Raw genomic sequence first — 17,551 nt, forward strand, 5'->3', positions numbered from 1 at the left:
TCCCGCCGGCCAAATCAAGGAAACGCATTCCCTCCGATGGCCAGGCCGAGTTCCCAACTCCAGCCAGGCCTCCCGGTGGGCGCGTGGGGTGGCTAGGACGTTCCCACCGTGGGTCATTTCCAGTATGAGCAGACCATACTGGAAAGCAAATGCTGACATGCTAAGAGCATTCCTGTTCATATCACGTCTCATCTTCTCATCTCCTTCATCTGTGTGCTTGGGCCAACCCTTTTGAAACTCTAACTCTGAGTTTACACTGCCATCTAATGGGAACCATTTATTAGGGGTGGCAAGAGTTGTCAGCGACTGCAAACTGTGTTTTGGTTTCTTGATGAAAATATTTCACGGGTTTTCGTAGTAGAGTATACGTTGGCTTCGGTCTCTTAAATCCAGACTGGAAGTGCAGACTTAGTTTGGATCACACAGCGTAGATCTTGTTATGACTTGCTGCGGCATCGTTTCGCTTGGGAGGCTCGCGTCTGAAACCCAGTCGTCCTGAGCAGACGCTGGGGTTCCAGCGGTCTGTTCCTCGTCAGCTTTGTGAATGGTGTCTTCCTTCCCTATTGGGTCCTTGGCATCTTTCTTCATTCTGAAGCAACCTGACCCTTCCACCCTTCCCCTGCATTCTTACCTCCATCTACTTCTAATTGTGGTTTTATTTCCTCTCTCTGATTCTCTAGTTCTTTGACAGAAAGGGGTCAAGTCTTGAGTATAAATTTGTAGTCTCTTTGAGTATTTACTCACCTGTAATGTGGAAATATTTAGCTCGCTTGTGATCAGAGTCAGCTGAAAGGATACTTACAAAAGTAATCAAAATTATAATGATACTTAGGAAATTTTAATAATTATAAATCATAATTTTAATTATAATGAACTTTGAAAAACTAAGTATAAAGAATAATGGGACAGCAGGTAACACTTTTGATCATCTATTGTGTGCTAAGTATTCTAGAAGCATTTTTTTTTCTTTAGTCCTCAAAACATTCCTAAGAGGGAGCTTGTGATGATCCTATTATCCTCAGGGATAATTGGAACCCGGTAAGTAACATCCCCAGAGAGAGCAAGCAGCCATGGAGGGGAAACTTGGCTGCTCCTCTCCGCCTCCTGTGGTCAGCACGCGGGTGAGTCATCTGTACTTCTGCATCTGTCCCCAACACGGCCTCAGTGATTCTTGGCATCATCATTCATATTCTCCCTCTCTCTCTCTCTCTCTCTCTCTCTCTCTCTCTCTCTCTCTCTCTCTCTCTCTCTCTCCCCTCTCTCTCTCTCTCTTCTTCAAATGATCTATATCACGCTTTCAGCCATATGCATTAAAGATTAGTATGTTTAAACATATTTGTACGGATAGGATATCAAATTTAGGATGCCTTCAGCTACAGGTAACAGAAATTGCAAATCCAGCTGGCTCACACAAAAAGGACTTTTTTTTTTCTCTTTCATAATAGGCAAAGTCCAGTGATGACGGACTCCAAGCCTGGTTGAGGCAGTGACTTGGCCTTCTCTGAGATCTGAGGAGCCTGGTTTTGCTGTTCTGCTGCCCTTAGCATAAAACTGGTTTTCTTTATAATTGCAGAATGGCTTTAGCAAATCCTGGTGTTGAAAGTAGACCCAGGGATGTCCAGAGACAGAAAAATCCTTTTTCTTGTGGGTTCTCTTTCTTAAAAGTCTGGAGACCTTTCCCAGAAAGGCTCCATTGGACCTTTCCTTAGACAGCCCTGGTCACCCCAGGCTCACTCAGTAAAGAGCCAGGTGAAAGCGGCAGCCATGGCTGGCTTGGGATGGGCGACCTCCCAGTGGGGGGATGAGTGCTGGGCTGCCCGGGATTCTGCTAGCAGACAGGGTGACCTTTGGGTCACTGGCCAGCAGCATTGGCTGACAGCAGGTCTGCCGGTCTATGCAAGGATAGTCCTGGACTTAATGATGTGATTTAGACAAAACCACCTACACCTCTATATTGGAATATCACCATCTTGAAAATAGCTTCAGTCTTATTCTTGGATGTCAACACCCACTTTAGGTCTCAGCACTTTTCTTCTAATTTGAATAGTTAGAGTTAAGATTGGAGAAGGAGTTTTAATGCCTTTAATAAGAAATGCCTGCAGAATTAACTCAGTGTTAGGGGTGATTATGAGGCTGTGGGTATTTGGACCAAGAGATTGAGCACTTTGGAATTCTGCCTGCTCCGTAGGAGCCTGAAGCATGGTGCCAGGAGGTGGGTGGCGGATGCCTCGTGTCTCCGCGTGGCAGGACACGCCGTCTCTTCTCCATCCACATCAAGGCCGACCTCAGCTCTGATCTGCCCTTCCTCCCGCGCTCATCCTACCAGTGCTCGGTGTGACACGATTCAAGGGATGAGGGTGCGGAGCCTCCGGGGGCCTCACCACACAGGGCTGGATCTTCGCCGTTGGGTTTGCGCTGCGACCAGCATGGCCGGACCCATTCCTGCTCTTTCTGAGGTCGAGGCCAATATGGAGAGACTCCTCTGGGGTAGGAGAGTGTCCCTGTCTTTCTCTCTTTTCTTTCTTTCTACTGGGGATTCAACCCAGAGTGTTCTACCTGTGAGCTTTGCCCTCAGCTCTATTTTAATTTTTATTTTGACACTACAAAACCAAGTTGCTAAGGCTGGCGTCAAACCTGTGATCCTCAGCTTTTCCAAGTACTGAGATTACAGGTGCGCACCACCAGGCCTGGCAAGGAGGGTTTCTTAACAGTTTTTTTTTTCCTAGAGTCTTCATTAGACCTTAGAATTTTATCTTTTTTTTTTTTTTTTTTTTGGTGGTACTGGGGTTTCTGGAAGCCCTTCTACCTCCGGGATACACTCCCAGACCTATTTTTTAACATTTTTATGTGGAAACAGAGTCTCTTAAGCCAGCAAGGCTGGCTTCAAACCAGCACGATCCTCCTGTCTCTGCCTCCCAAGCACGGGGATTACAAGCATGCGCCACCACGCCCGGCTAGAATTTTATCTTTTGATACAATGGAAATCAATGTGTGTGTGTGTGTGTGTGTGTGTGTGTGTGTGTGTGCGCGCGAGCGCGCGCGCGTGCGCGCGATTGAACCCAGGGGTACTCTACCACTGAGTTATCCTCCCAGCCCTTTTTATTTTTTTATTTTGACAGAGCATCTCTCTAAGTTGCAAGGCTGGCCTCAAACCCACGAGAGCTTATGATATTACATCTTTCAGTACCAGCAATTGAAGTACTTTATTGTTTAGGACTAAAGCTTTTTAAAATATGTATTATATACATTACATTATCCCATTTAAAAATATTTTTTTAACCCAACTCTGTTAAGCAGGGTTTAGCTGTCAAACTTAGGGGAATTGTTGAAGCTTACTCATCTTTCTTTGGCGTATAACTGCTGTATTTTTAGTTCTGTTTCTGCATTTTTTTGCCTTACTTGATCTCATTGTGATACGTGTCATTTTTTTGAAGTCATTTCTTCTCTCTCTCTTTTGTTTTTATCGTGTTAGGGCTTGAACTCAGGGCCTTGCCCCGTGTCGGGCAAGTGCTCTACCACCGAGTAACACCGCAGACCCTCATGGGCTTTCTTAACTCCAACAATCCCTTTTGTCTTCTGCTTTTTTTGTGTGTGTGTGGTACTGGGGATAGAACCCAGGCACTTTCTGCGCTACACTCCCAGCCCTATTTTATATTTTATTTGGAAACAGGGTCTCACGAAGTTGCTGAGAGCCTCACTAAGTAGCTGAGGCTGGCTTCGAACCTGCGCAGCCCTCCTGTCTCAGCCTCCCAAGTAATAGGATTACCCAAGTGTGCGCCACCATGCCGGCTCTTGTCTTCTGCTCTGAGGAAGGGAAGGGCGGGGACAGAGCCACACCCCAGCTCTGCAGGGCTCAGTGGGGGTAAAGATGCTCAGCCTCGTTGCTTACTGTGCTGCTTTACTTTTCTTAGCTGAATCTTTAATACATTCCTTTCTAGTTGATTCTTGTTAGATGAGACTTTTTATAGTTAAATACTTCATACACCCTTACTAGTGGGGCTTCAGTTAATTTTAGACAACTTAGCAGGGTTTTTTGGTTCTGTTTGGATTAGTTAGCTTTCTACGCCAGTGAGGTGTCAGGCACTATATAGAATGCCCATCTACAGACGCAAGGTTGAAAAAAACGTGGTCTGCATCCCTCCAAGGACATCCCTCTCACACTGTGGCAGACCGTGTTTAGACAAAGCCCCACGTCCTTTCACAGAGAGGTCGAGAAGCCCAGGAAGGGCTGCTGAGCTACGGCTCAGCACATCGAGGCTTAGCCAGCCCAAGTCCCCAGTCGGTCATTGTATTCCCCTGAAGTTCTACATTACAGTCCTGGGGTACAAATAGGTAAAATGAGCAAAAGTTCCAGGACAACAGGATTTTCTTAGTAAATAAGTAGCAGAACCAGCACAAAAGACCCACACTAAAATAAGCTCATAAGAATGCAAAGTTCTACCGGGCGTGGTGGCAAGCACACATTATCCTAACATTCCAGAGGCTGAGACAGGAGGAGTGCAGTTCGCGGCCAGCCTGAGCTACTTAGTGAGGCCCTTCGCAGCTCAGTGAGACCCTGATTCAAAATAAAAAAATAAAAAATAGGGCTGAGGGTGTAGATTGGAGGTAGAATGCCCCTGGGTTCCATCCCCAGGACTGTAAAAAAAAAAAGAATTAAAGAAAAAGAAAAAGAAAGAAAGAAAGAAAGAAAGAAAGAAAGAAAGAAAGAAAGAAAAGAAAGAAAAGAAAAAAAAGAAAGAAAAAATTAAGAGCGCCATTGCTGGGCTTGATCCTGTTCTCTTCAGTGGCAGGGGCAGTTTCCTCACCAAATCCATTTCAGAGCTCTTGGGCTTTAGGAATAACGTGTCCTGTTTAAACCCCATGACTTGGACTTGCCCAGTGCTGTCAGGGTATGATTCACGGAGAGGGGACAGCAAATCAGAGGAACAGAGTGAAAATGATCATGGTGTGTATGGGAGAGTGTAATCCGGTAGAGGTCGTGGGAGCTTTGGGGTTGAGGGTTGAGGTGGCAGAAACGAGTTCCAAGACGTAAGTTCATAAAGATGCTTGAATCTGGAGCTTGGACTTTATTCTGCCAGGCAAGGCCATGAGGTTTGAGCCGGCCGTGGGGCTGTGGGGACATACGTGGGGAACCGGGCGGCCCCTTGTGTGTTTGCTCTGAGCCACATCTGGTGTCTCAGCATGGAGCCTGACCTATAATAGATATTTAATTAGTGCTTGAGCGAATATCTAAATGAACTGATTGAGAAGTCATTTTAAAAATGTAGGCAAGATAGAGTGCTGCAGATACTGTACAGCCTGGTGTTATTGCAAGGTTTTCTTAAGATTGTCTTAGACACAGACATGTAAATATGAGTGTTGTATAGTTAGAGGTGGTTTTGTTAATATTCTGATGATATCTTTGGCATTAAGGTGACTTAAAGCAACTTTCCGGTAGGTCTTTAAAAATCATTTTAATAAAATGATTTAATGCTTTGAAGCTTCACTGTATCCAAGTCTTGATTTTTATCCATTGGGTAGGGAATGATTGTATATTTTGATATATTTTATAAGCACTCCAACTCAACTTTGTTTGAAATCCTCTTTTAAATATCATATTTTATTGATATAATTTCTATATTTCAACTAATTCTGTTTCTTATACACACAAAGTTTGCATGATAGAAAAGTCAGCCATGATAAAGGAAATATATTTCATACATATATGCAAGTGTTCTTGATAACTTACCTATAATTATAATCATTTTTATTGAGATTTATTATACTACCTTGGCACCCAGTCATGCCTGTCACATTATTGTAGCAGTAAGAGTCATAATCGATTTTAAATCTTTTTCTCTGTAGAAGTAAATATTCCCAGAAGGACTTAGAAATGCTATTCCATGGAATGAGCGCTGACTTCACAAGTGAGAATTTCTCAGCTGCTTGGTATCTCATAGAGAACCACTCCACCACCAGGTTAGTGGTCAGTGGGTGTCAGCCCACACCATGCAGGGCTTCGCTCAGCTGCTAAGAATGGGACTGTACAGAAACTTTAATTTAGGTCTGGCTCTGCAAGTGCTAAACATAGTTTTAAGTCTATGAGTTCTTTGACTCTGGTGACTCCACGAACATCTCAGGGCATTTCTTTTCTTATTTGTAAAATGAATTTATTAGAGGCTCCTACTCTCTACCATAATTTTACGTTTCAAGATGTTTCATTTATTTGTGCAATTCATTAAAATTTTGGAGAGTCTTAGCTCAGGACCTAAACTGTTGTGAGCATGTGTCATAGATCTCCCTACTCAGATAACTAAGAAAAATTCAGTTCTAGTGTAAAATACAAAACATGCTGAATTTCCTGACCATAGAACAAAGGCAGAGGAATCAGTATGTAAATGCTCGGCTTAAAATTAGCCCCCAAACAGACAGACCTATATCCAAGTTAAAGTATTCATTTTTGTCTGCTAATTACATTTTATCTACTCTCTATAAGAGCAGATTCGTAACTTCTTTACAAGATTGGTCTAAAAGTTACATTTAGCAAAAACATTTGGATAAGTGAATGGTTTATTGATTAAAATTTGTATTCTCGGTAAGTCAACTCATTAAGATATACCTTAATATAAATTTTTCCATTCACTTATTAGAGTGAAAACCATTGCTAGAAAACACGAGGAAAAGCTGGTATTTAAAAAAAAAAAAAGCTTGGTCTGACAAATCTTAAAGCAAATATCTGAAATATTTCATTGTAGAAAATGGTTCTCATTTTACATTACAGATGTGCTTTTTCTATTGTAACTCAGAATTGATCTGTTTCTGTGTAGGGTCACCGTGGTTCTCAAGAATATATTCAGAATTTTATAAACAGGTTTTTATAAACTCAAATGGAACTAAAACTTTTGAATTTCAGAAGTTGAATATGTCTTTCCCTCTGCTTGCTCTATAGAGATATTATGGTCTTCTCAGTTCGTGAACTTGTGAGTTGACTCACAGACTTTATGTAATTTTATTATGAGGGCAGCAGGCCGTGTACTGATGTGGTAAGGTTAGCACTGTGCTTAGTGCTGCAAAACATTTGAGTAAGTACACAGAGGAGTCCACCTCCGAAACACTCGCCCATACCTGCAGGAGCTATGTCTTTCTATTAGGTAGATGATAGTCAAAGCCCTTTATCTGGCAAATTATGTATGTTAAATAAGGATTGTAAAAATATCTACACATATTCTTGCTATTCCTAAGAGCCTGGTGTATTTTGAGTTACCATTTAAGGGCTACAAAACTCTCTGTGGCTGTTTTAATTTAAGCATTCTAAAATAAAAGGTTTCGATCGAGGTAAAAAAAAAAAATTGCAAGCTCTTTGTTTCCATGTAGTTACGTGTTAAACTGTAGGCCTCTTAAGATTAAGTTTCAGCATTCTTGGTAGTTTACACTTGATGCATCAACTTCTTTATTTCGTTTTTCCGCTCGTTAGGAGAATCTCAGACATTGGGTCTCTTTCTTCCATTTCAGTTTTGAGCAGCTCAAAATGGCAGTCAGCAACCTCAAGAGGCAGGCCAACAAGAAGAGTGAGGGCAGCCTGGCCTACGTGAAAGGGGGCCTTAGTACATTCTTTGAAGCACAAGATGCCCTCTCAGGTAAGGTGATCCTGGGAGCCATCTGCTGGGAGCTTCCACCATGGAAACCAGACACTGCACCAGCAGAGTGTTTACAGGGTGCGACATTCGGTCTGTATTTATAAAAGTAGAGATCTAAAATGTACCATAAATATTTGTTGCAGACTAGGCTGGAATCTCTTTGAAGTACGCCTGTACTTTAAATATTTGTCTCTGAGGCTTTGTTGACCCATCTTACATGTGTGAAACGGGAGACGCCTTCACCTCTCCATGATGCTCTGTCTTTGGGGCTGATAAGAAATTAAATCCCAAGGGGCAGCATTCTGAAATTCTTAAAATCCTTTTACAGCCATCGAGTCTTACATGTGTGCGTAATTCTGTAAATGTGGCCAGCCCATTGTATGTTTGGTGTGGAAAGGACTGCTGATAAGGCACTATTCTTTTTGGCCATCACCCCACCAGCCCTCAGTTAGCGACCCATGTCTGCTGTCGTATTCATGTGTGAGGGAAATTGTATTAAATAGAAATGTATGGGTTTTTTTTTTGTTTTTTTGTTTTTGTTTTTCCCAGTACTAAAGATGGAACCAGAGGCATTCTACCTCCGAGCTACACCCCTGGCCCTATTTTTTATTCTTTATTTTGAAACAAGGTCTCACTGAGTTGCAATGGGCCTCACTAAGTAGCTGAGGCTGTCCACAAACAGTGATCCTGTCTCAGCTTCCCGAATGCTGGGATTACAAGCGTGCGCCACCACGCCCGGCTGAGAAATGTATGTTTCAGTGAAAGATACTGGGTAGGTTCTTGTTAACTACCTTGAGTTAGTAAAAATTTAGTTATTATTTAATGAAAAATAAAGTAGTTTAATAAAAGTTAAACCAGCTCTTTCCTTAATATTTGTGGTACTGGAGAGTGAACTCAGTACATTCTACCTCTACATTCTACATCGTAAACTCTATTTTACTTAATGCCTTGAAACAGTTCCTCGCTAAGTTGCTGAGGCTAGCCTTGAATCTATGATCCTCTTGTCTCTGCCTCCCATGCACTGGGATTATAGGCATGTGCCACCGTGCCATGCAAACTAGCTCTTAAAAGATAAAGGAATATGTAACTGTATATTAAGAGACTGCACCGTCTTCAAATCAGAAAGACAACATTTTAAAATTTTATATATATATATATATTTTTTTTTTCTTCTCATGTTTGGGGATGGCAGTCAGGGGCATTCGACCTCCGAGCTACACCCCCTGCCCTACTTTTTATTCTTTGTTTCGAAACAGGGTCTCACTAAGTTGCAGAGGGCCTCACTGAGTAGCTGAGGCTGTCCGTGAACCGCGATCCTCCAGTCTCAGCCTCCCGAATGCTGGGATTACAAGCGTGCCCACCACGCCCAGCATAAAATTAACTTATATTCTAAAAGTACAGACATCGTTTATTGTTTTTTAGCCCTGCGCTCTCTGCTTTCCCAAGCCAGGTGCAGTGGTGTTCACCTGTACTCTAGCTAAGGCAGGAGGATCACAAGTTCAAAGCCAGCTGGGCAAGTTCTTATGACCCTGTCGCAAAATACATTAAAAAAGGGATAGGGATTTAGCCCAGTGGCAGACAGTTCCTGGTTTCAGTCCCCAGCACCACAACAAACAAACAAACAAACATCAAAAAACTCCCTCCTCAAAAGATATCTGTCTGACGCAGCCTTTCCTTCCAGGCAGAGGGTAGGATTTTGAAGGGGTAAAATGTGAATACCCTGCAGTGAACAGAGCGACCAGCTGCCCTCCTGGGGTAAACGCTCTGTGTTTTTCGACGTTGTGCTTCGCTTTCTCTTGATTTCTTCCTAAGTTGTCAATAGTTACTCTCATTACATCAGTAAGAGAGACCTAAGCACATGTGAACAGTTTCATGTTGTCAAGTAAATTATGGTTATTTATGTGCTTAGTGGCTATACAAGTCATTTCTAAAAATAATTGTAGTAAATTATTTCACTTAGCAAAAATGCACATTTGACTCGTTTTTTCTCTACCCTCAGACCCTGTGCATGCACATGCATGTTTCTTTATGGCTTTTATTTTATAAATGATTTCATTCTTGGCATATTTTGAGAAGTTTTTTTTTTCTTGTGTGTGTGTGTGCACACGCACACGCATACATTAAATTTATGTATCTCATTTAATAAATTGGTATTGCCCTAGCAATAACAGTGGCATCTTAAAATTCACCAAAGATAACGCCCAGCAACTCTTCAGTCTTTTTGGCTCTTCATCTCACAGATATGACGTTATGGTTTAGATGTGGGAAAGCAGCTGTGATGAGAACTTAATCCTCGATTCAGGAAGGTGTGGAGGTAGGACCAGCATCCTGAAGGAGGCAGGTCACTGGGGGTGTGGTCTTGGGGACTAAATATGTCCCTGGAGCCCTCTCTCTCCCCTCTCTTTCTCTACCTCCAGCCACCATAACCAAGGGCAGCCTGTGCCCTCCTTCTGTGGTTTCTGCCTCAGAGCCAGGCATCCATGGACCACTTGACATCTGAAACTGTAAGCCAAGAAACCTTTCTTCCTCTAAATTGTGCTTGCCGGATAATTTGGTTATAGCAGCAAAAGATGCTACGACAGTTGGTCACTGGCCTTCATGACTGATCTTGGTCTCCAGCCTCTTGAGAGGTTGAGGTGATACTGAGTGACCCAGCACCCTTACCATAAACCACATTGTTAGACCATGTGGTGTGAACCAGGGCCCCCAGGTTAACAGAGACATTTGTACGAGACAGAAGGTTCCAAGAGCTGTGAGATTATCTCCCAGGAATCCAGGGTAAAGCGCGCGCATGTGTGTGTGTGTGTGTGTGTGTGTGTGTGTGTGTGTAGCATTACTAAATTCCTAACTGCAAAATAATGTAATGTTTATACTTTATACCCTTTTGTAAACATTTATAATTTTTTTGGTGTGCTGCTGGGGATTAAACGGAGGGCCTTGTACATGCTAGGCAAGGATTCTATGACTGAGCTGCATCCCAGCCCTATCCATGAAATCCTTTGTGAACTTTCAGAAATTTTGGTTTTGGCCTATGTCTTGTAAGCATCTTGTGGTAGGAATTTTGTTTTTTAAGTACCATTCTGAAAGCCTTTTGTCTTTTATTTTCCCCTTACCCCACATGGTGCTGGAAATTGAACCTAGGAGCCTCCTATCTCTGAGCTATATCTTGAGCCCTTTTTATTTTTTGTTTTGAAACAGGGTCTTGCTTGATTGCTGAGAATCTCGCTAAGTTGCTGAGATCCTCCTGTCTCAGTCTTTCAAGAACCACCCAGGTCGCCTTTGCCTTTTAGTAAAAGAATTTAAGCCATTTACATTTATCATAATCAAAATTTTTATTCTGTGGTCATATTCTATTATTGCTTTTCTTTATTTTTATTCCTTTTCTATATAAGCCATATTGTTTGTGGATTTGGGAGATTTTTTTTGGGGGGGGGGGAGGAATTTTTTTTAATACCCTAGGGATTGAACCCAGGGCATTCTACCTCTAAGCTATACCCCAGCCCTGTTTTTTATTCTTTATTTTGAAACAGGGTCTCATTAAGTAACAGAGAGCCTCACTAAGTAAATGAGGCTGGCTGTGAACCTGCTATTTTCCTGTCTCAGCCTCCTATGTTCTGGGATTACAAGTGTGCGCCACCATGCCTAGCAAGTTTTTTTTTTAAGTATACATTTATTGGTGCATTGTAATTATATAGCATAATGAGGTTTTGCGTGATAGGAGCATACCGACATACAGCACATGGTGACTTTTCCTCCTGATCCACTTCGCTTCCTCCACTTAGACTGGCGTTGATAATTCCATATATGTGCATATTATTTGAACTGGGTTTTTTCCATCAAGTCACCTTTCTTCTGCACTTACTTCCCCTTGACTCCCTCCATCGCACTCTTGGGGTTTTTTCCTCCTTTATCTGGAATCCTTTCTGCTTTCCCATTTCTCTAGCTTCCACATGTGAGAGAAAGCAAACCTGTGTCCCTTTACTTTCTTTTTCTTTTTTTCTTTTTTCTTTTTTTGGTGGTACTGGGGTTCCTGGAAGTCCTTCTATCTCCGGGCTACACTCCCAGACCTATTTTTTATACTTTTTTATTTGGAAACAGGGTCTCTTAAGCCAGAGCACTGGCTTCGAACCTGCGTGATCCTCCTGTCTCCGCCTCCCAAGCACGGGGATTACAAGTGTGTGCCACCACGCCCGGCCTATGACCCTTTACTTTCTTAGACTGGATAATCTGACTTAGCATAATATTCTCCAGTTCCATCCATTTTCCTATATAGATCATATAATTTTATTCTTTTGTATGTCCTAGTAACAATTCCACTGTGTGTATATAGCACAGATTTGAGATCCATTCATCTGTCCGTGGACACCTAGGTTGGTTTCATAATTCAGTATTGTGAATTATGCTGCTATAAGCATCAATGTGCATATTTCAGTATGATATTCTGACCTGAGTTTCTATGGAGACACCAGGAGCGATACACCTGGATTCTACGGTGGTTTCCTTCCCAATATTGTGAAGAACCTCAACGCTGACCTCCTTATACATTGTTGGTGGGATTAAATATTAGGGCAGCTGCTAAGGAGGGAGAAATGTTTTAAAATTCTTTTATAGATTATCTTTTGACTTCTGTTGTATGTAACAACAGTTTAGCACATATTTATTTTCTGTGGTTTTTGTTTCTGATTTTAAATTGATTTGAAGTTACACAACTTATTGTAGGTTTTTTATATTTCAGTATGACTTAGGTTTATGTCTTTTGCGTTTAATTTCACCACAGTTATATGAAATTCACTAAACATTTAATTGGGTTTAGTGCTTGTCTTCAATGCCTTTATATTTACTCTTTCTTAAAAGTTTTTTTTTTTTTTAATTTTGAGCAGTGCTGTATCTTTTGAATTCTTAAATGTCTAGAAATGTCTCCTGACTTTGTATATAAACAACCACTGGGCTGCGAGAGAAGTATTTTCTGAAGACATTGATCTGGTGCCTCGTAGTATTTTGTACAGAAGAAAGTCTGAGCCAGATTAATTCTTTTATATATAGATAAATTATTTGTCTTTATTTCTACTTAAATGCTTAGAAGGTAAACTGGTTTTGCTTTTAATTTAAAAAGAATAGAGAGGGAGAAGGAGAGAGGGAGGGAGAGAGAGAGACAGACAGACAGACATCTCTTCAGATGTAGAGAGTATACTGGAACATAGATCTGCTTCTCAATCATCTTACCTACACTTGATAGCCTTTGAAGTCTATAGACCCATATCTCCAATTTTTGAAAGCTTTTCTTTTTTTTATATTAAGATTGTTGATTTGCTTAGTTTTTGTCTCATTTTTCTAAATGTTTGCTTTCTATGTCCTGAATCTAAGTCACTGACTGCTTAGAGATTTAGGTTCCACGAGGTACGTTTTCATCGTCAACATTATATTTTACAAATATATTTTAAAAACTTTTGTTTTAGCCGGGCGTGGTTGCGCACGCTTGTAATCCCCGCGCTTGGGAGGCAGAGACAGGAGGATCGCGCAGGTTCGAAGCCAGCTGCACGCTGGCTTAGGAGACCCTGTTTCCAAATAAAAATGTAAAAATAGGTCTGGGAATGTAGCCCGGAGATAGAAGGGCTTCCAGGAACCCCAGTACCATCAAAAATAAATAAATAAATAAATAAATAAATAAATAAATAAATAAATAAATAAATCTTTTGTTTTAAAAGCTACAATGAATGTTTTTATTTTCCCCATTAAAAAAAATTGGTATGGCATATTATTTTTAGTTTTTTAATTTACAATTCTTGTTTGTCATAAAAAATCACTTTCTAAGCCAAAAATGAAGGAACTAAATGTTATAAATTTATCAATTTAAGTTGATAAGGAATACCATTTAACCTTTTTTCCATTTTCTGTTTAGGAAGTCATAACCCTCAGGCTAGTATGCTAGCTGTATTAGGCCACACCTATCTTTATACAGGCCAGGAGCTGAGCATGGCTATATTTTTCAAAGGTTGCTTAAAAAATATGATGAATCTGTGATAGTGACTGTACAAAATATTTGCTGTCCAGTCATTCTTAGAAATAGTTTGTCGTTCTCTGATATGGCTTAAATACATAGGAGAACATTAACATATAGTGCAGGTGCAGGACACCTGATCATTCCTTTATGCCTCTTTCAAGAAGAGCTTTTATATAAAAAGTGTGTGTGTGTGTGTGTGTGTGTGAGTGACTTGGGGTTGAACTCTGGCATTCCACCTCCATGCTATGCCTACACCCTCATCCTATTTTATTCTTTATTTTGAAATTCACTAAGTTGTTGAGGGCCTCACCAGTACCCGAGGCTGGCTTTGAACCTGCCATCTTCTTGTCTCAGCCTCCTAAGTACTGGGATTACAAGAGTGCACCACCATGCCCAGCTCATGAACAGATATTTTGATTTTTTTAAATTGGAATTCCAAGTTCGATATCCACATTTTTTATTCAAGTGAAATAATATGATCAACTTCCAGGGAATCACTAGGCAATTTTGTATAACTGCTTTTTTCTCCAAATAGCACTGTTCTAAATACCATTTTTGTTTCCCAAATATAAACTTAAGATGTTCAACTCTTTCACATATTTAAGTTTTAGTAGATAAAAACAATAACAACCCTGTGATCATGTACCAACTTGCTTATTGAGTTATTCTATTTAAAAATGTTTTCAGAGAAAATAAAAGGTCAAGTGAACCAGACACTGGGTTATTTGGTTTAATTTTCTGGAAAATAGGATTGCCTTTATCAGATCCTGGTGTCTCAGGGTCCTCATGCTTGGCCGACAGCTTGACACTGGCTCTGCTGTGGTAGAGATGGCTAGGAGGAAGTTTCTCTGTCAGCAGAAAGGGCTGAAATCTGAGCCGGAGGACCAGGGTCACCTCATCTTGACCTGCTGATATGCAGTGGGTTATGTCAGCATCAGAAAATGTGGCCACATGATTTCCTTTAATGCTAATTTTGACTTCGAAAATAATATTGAAGACAGGGATAAGATGTAACGTCTTTTTGCCCAGCACCAACCACACGTGGAGCCTGCTCGGTAAAACTGCACCCTGGGCCAAGGGTTCTTGAGCAACCAAGATTGTCAGGAAATTACAGCATTTAAGTGGTGTGAACAGATTTGCTTACATAAAGCTTGGAAGTCTTTCTAATTTAGCTATTTAATACTTGAGCATAGTTTATCTCCTTCTCTCAAAGATAGAGAAGGAAGTTGTTTTCCATTCAACTTTGTAAGTCGAACTTAAATTTCAGCTTCGATATATGGCAACATTCTGTGTCACCGTCACCACATCATCTAAACTTGACGTAGTAAAGAAATTATTTTCTCTTTACCCATGATCAACCAAGACTATTTAAAGTGCAATGACTGACTTTTTCCAAATGTATTTCTTTTGCTACAAATGGGTTTCTTCAACAGAGGAGCAGTCTTTTCATTTTAGAATTTCAAACAAAACTTGAAGTGGCTTTACAAGAAAAAGGCTTTAAAGAGAACAAGAATGGGGTAAAAAAAAAAAAATGAAAAAGAGCAGAGAAATAGATGTTATAAGGTGTCCAGAATGTGTTTGTAGAGTGCCTGAGCACTGGATTCGGCTGAGAATTTTCTCAATGAGTTGAGAGAAATTGAAAATGAGTTGAGGTCTCATGAAAGAAATGCAACATGGACACACAAACCAGCAGAGACAGACGGGTTTATGTATTTGCTTTTATTTTATTTTATTTTATTTTATTTTATTTTATTTTTAAAAGCATAAGTCTGCTACCTGTGACTGGTAGATAAAAGCAGAATCTCCAAGTTCCTTGTAAGAAAGAGGTCTAGCTCACGATTTGAATGTTGGAGAATAACTAATATGTAAGCGTGCTGTTCATTTGAGGGCACCAGCCGTGAAAAGCTATGGAGGTAACATCTTGTGTTTGGGTTTTCACCAGAGCAAATTATATGTCTTCTTACAAGATGATAAATGTATACAAGAAGTTTACAGAGCATAGCATATCGTCACAGCTTAATGTTTGCTGTGCTATTATTACTTTATTATGTCATAATTTTGAATATAAATTTATATTTGTTCATTTTGTTTTATAATTTTTCATAGTTTTTCACCCACATAAGCCTGATTCTCTCTGTTTAAAACTTCCTCTCTTTAGTTGGGCGTGGTGGCGCACGCTTGTAATCCCAGGGCTTGGGAGGCTGAGACAGGAGGATCGCGCAGGTTCGAAGCCAGCCTCAGCTACTTAGTGAGGCTCTCAGCAACGTAGTGAGACCCTGTTTCTAAACAAAGTATAAAATAGGTCTGGGAGTATAGCCTGGAGGTAGAAAGCCTTCGGGTTCTACCCCCAGTACCACAAAAACCAAAACCAAAACAAAACGAATAAAACTTCCTCTCTTTAATAGTTAATAGTTTTTTTTTTCTTGTGTTACTAGAGATTGAACCCAGGAGCCTTCTACAACTCTGTGATGTACCCCCAGCCTTATTTTATTTTTATTATTCGTTTTAATACTTTTTGGTACATTATAGTCTCAGATATTATGTATTATTTTTGTTTTGGAACAGGGTCTTGCTAAGTTAATGTGCACTGACCTTGAACCCGCAATCTATAATATATCAACCATGATATATAATTGCAATGCACAAATAAAATAAATTTAAAAACTACTTAAATTAAATATACATATTTTACAAACAGTTCTGTTAGGATAAGCAGCCCAGTCATGCCAAAGATGGCGCCTCTCCGGCTTCCCTTCCGGATTGTGCTGGATACCTCATAGCCAGCCAAAGGGGCCACGGGATGCCCAACAACCAGTCCCCTGATAACACACCCCCTGGGGTATGAACCATCCAGTCAGTAAATGCCCCATACTCTGTGCGATCTTCCGCTGTGAGCGGAAGCCCCCTCCTCCCAGCTGCCTGATAATAAAAGGGAGCTGGGCTGTCTTAATAAAGCTTTTGCTTGCTTGCTTGCTTATCTCCGATGGCTGGCCTTGGGTCTTTCCTGCGCCGACCCCCCTCCATTGGTCCCGAAGACCCCTGACCCCCTTCAAGTTCTCTAATAATCTTTATTGGAATCAGAGAGACCTAATCAATACAAGCAAAAAAGCTCCCATGTGATTTATACATCCAGAGTTGGCGTATTTGGTAGATGTTGCTAGATACCTCTGGGAATCTTCAGGAAATGATTTATGGTGATTAGAATATTATATATACACATATATATTCCTTTTTTGTTTGTTTGTTCCATTATAGCCCAGTGATTAGATTAAATTTTTTTGAGGTTTTCAGACTACAAATAGTAGGATTTCTGTTTTGCAAATGATGAAGCTGAGTGGTCAGAATGACGTTGCTGTGATCGAATGTCAAAGGCCTTAGGAATAAGATGTGTGATGCCTATAATCTCACTTTCCTTTTACCCCTTTCTCTTTTATTCAGCAGCTTTCATCACTCAGTTTTGAAGGTCACGTGATTGATTGCATGTATCATGTACTGTTCTAATAACATTAAGCTGTGGATCGCTTAGGTGGCATCTGCTGAGCATTTTTTTGCTCCTTTCCAGCAGTAAAAGCTGCAATGACCATTTTAAAAAGCCATTTAAAAAATGTCATTTTGATATAATGTATTTCCCACCTATTAATAATGGCCAGCACTCTAACTACATTTTTTTTTTTCTTTCCCAGCCATCCATCAAAAACTAGAAGCAGACGGAACGGAAAAAGTAGAAGGATCCATGACGCAGAAACTGGAGAGTGTTTTGAACAGTAAGTTTTGTTCTACCACCCCAAACTATTTATGGACTTTATAACAAGCTTCAGTATAGTTCTTGGACCTTATTTCACGGGGCAAGGTGGTAGTAAGTTTCATTTCAGTAATCCTTTCTAAATAGCATTGATTTAATGAACATAAAGGGGAATAAAAACATTGAAAATGA

At 40.6% G+C, this 17,551-nt stretch overlaps 1 protein-coding gene across 2 annotated transcripts in view; it reads left to right on the forward strand.

Annotated features, from left to right (window-relative positions):
* EXOC2 (exocyst complex component 2) overlaps nt 1-17,551 on the forward strand; it is a gene marked incomplete at both ends in the record, with an annotated part of 142,019 nt that overhangs the window by 12,889 nt on the left and 111,579 nt on the right. For both annotated transcript variants that reach the window (XM_080710817.1, XM_080710816.1), the window contains 3 exons: nt 5,845-5,958; nt 7,492-7,616; nt 17,301-17,381. In XM_080710817.1, coding sequence (XP_080566943.1) covers nt 5,845-5,958; nt 7,492-7,616; nt 17,301-17,381 — 320 coding nt within the window. The remainder of the gene's footprint in view (nt 1-5,844; nt 5,959-7,491; nt 7,617-17,300; nt 17,382-17,551) is intronic.

This window comes from Muscardinus avellanarius, assembly GCF_963383645.1.
Source record: "Muscardinus avellanarius genome assembly, chromosome: 14".
Lineage (NCBI taxonomy): Eukaryota > Metazoa > Chordata > Mammalia > Rodentia > Gliridae > Muscardinus > Muscardinus avellanarius.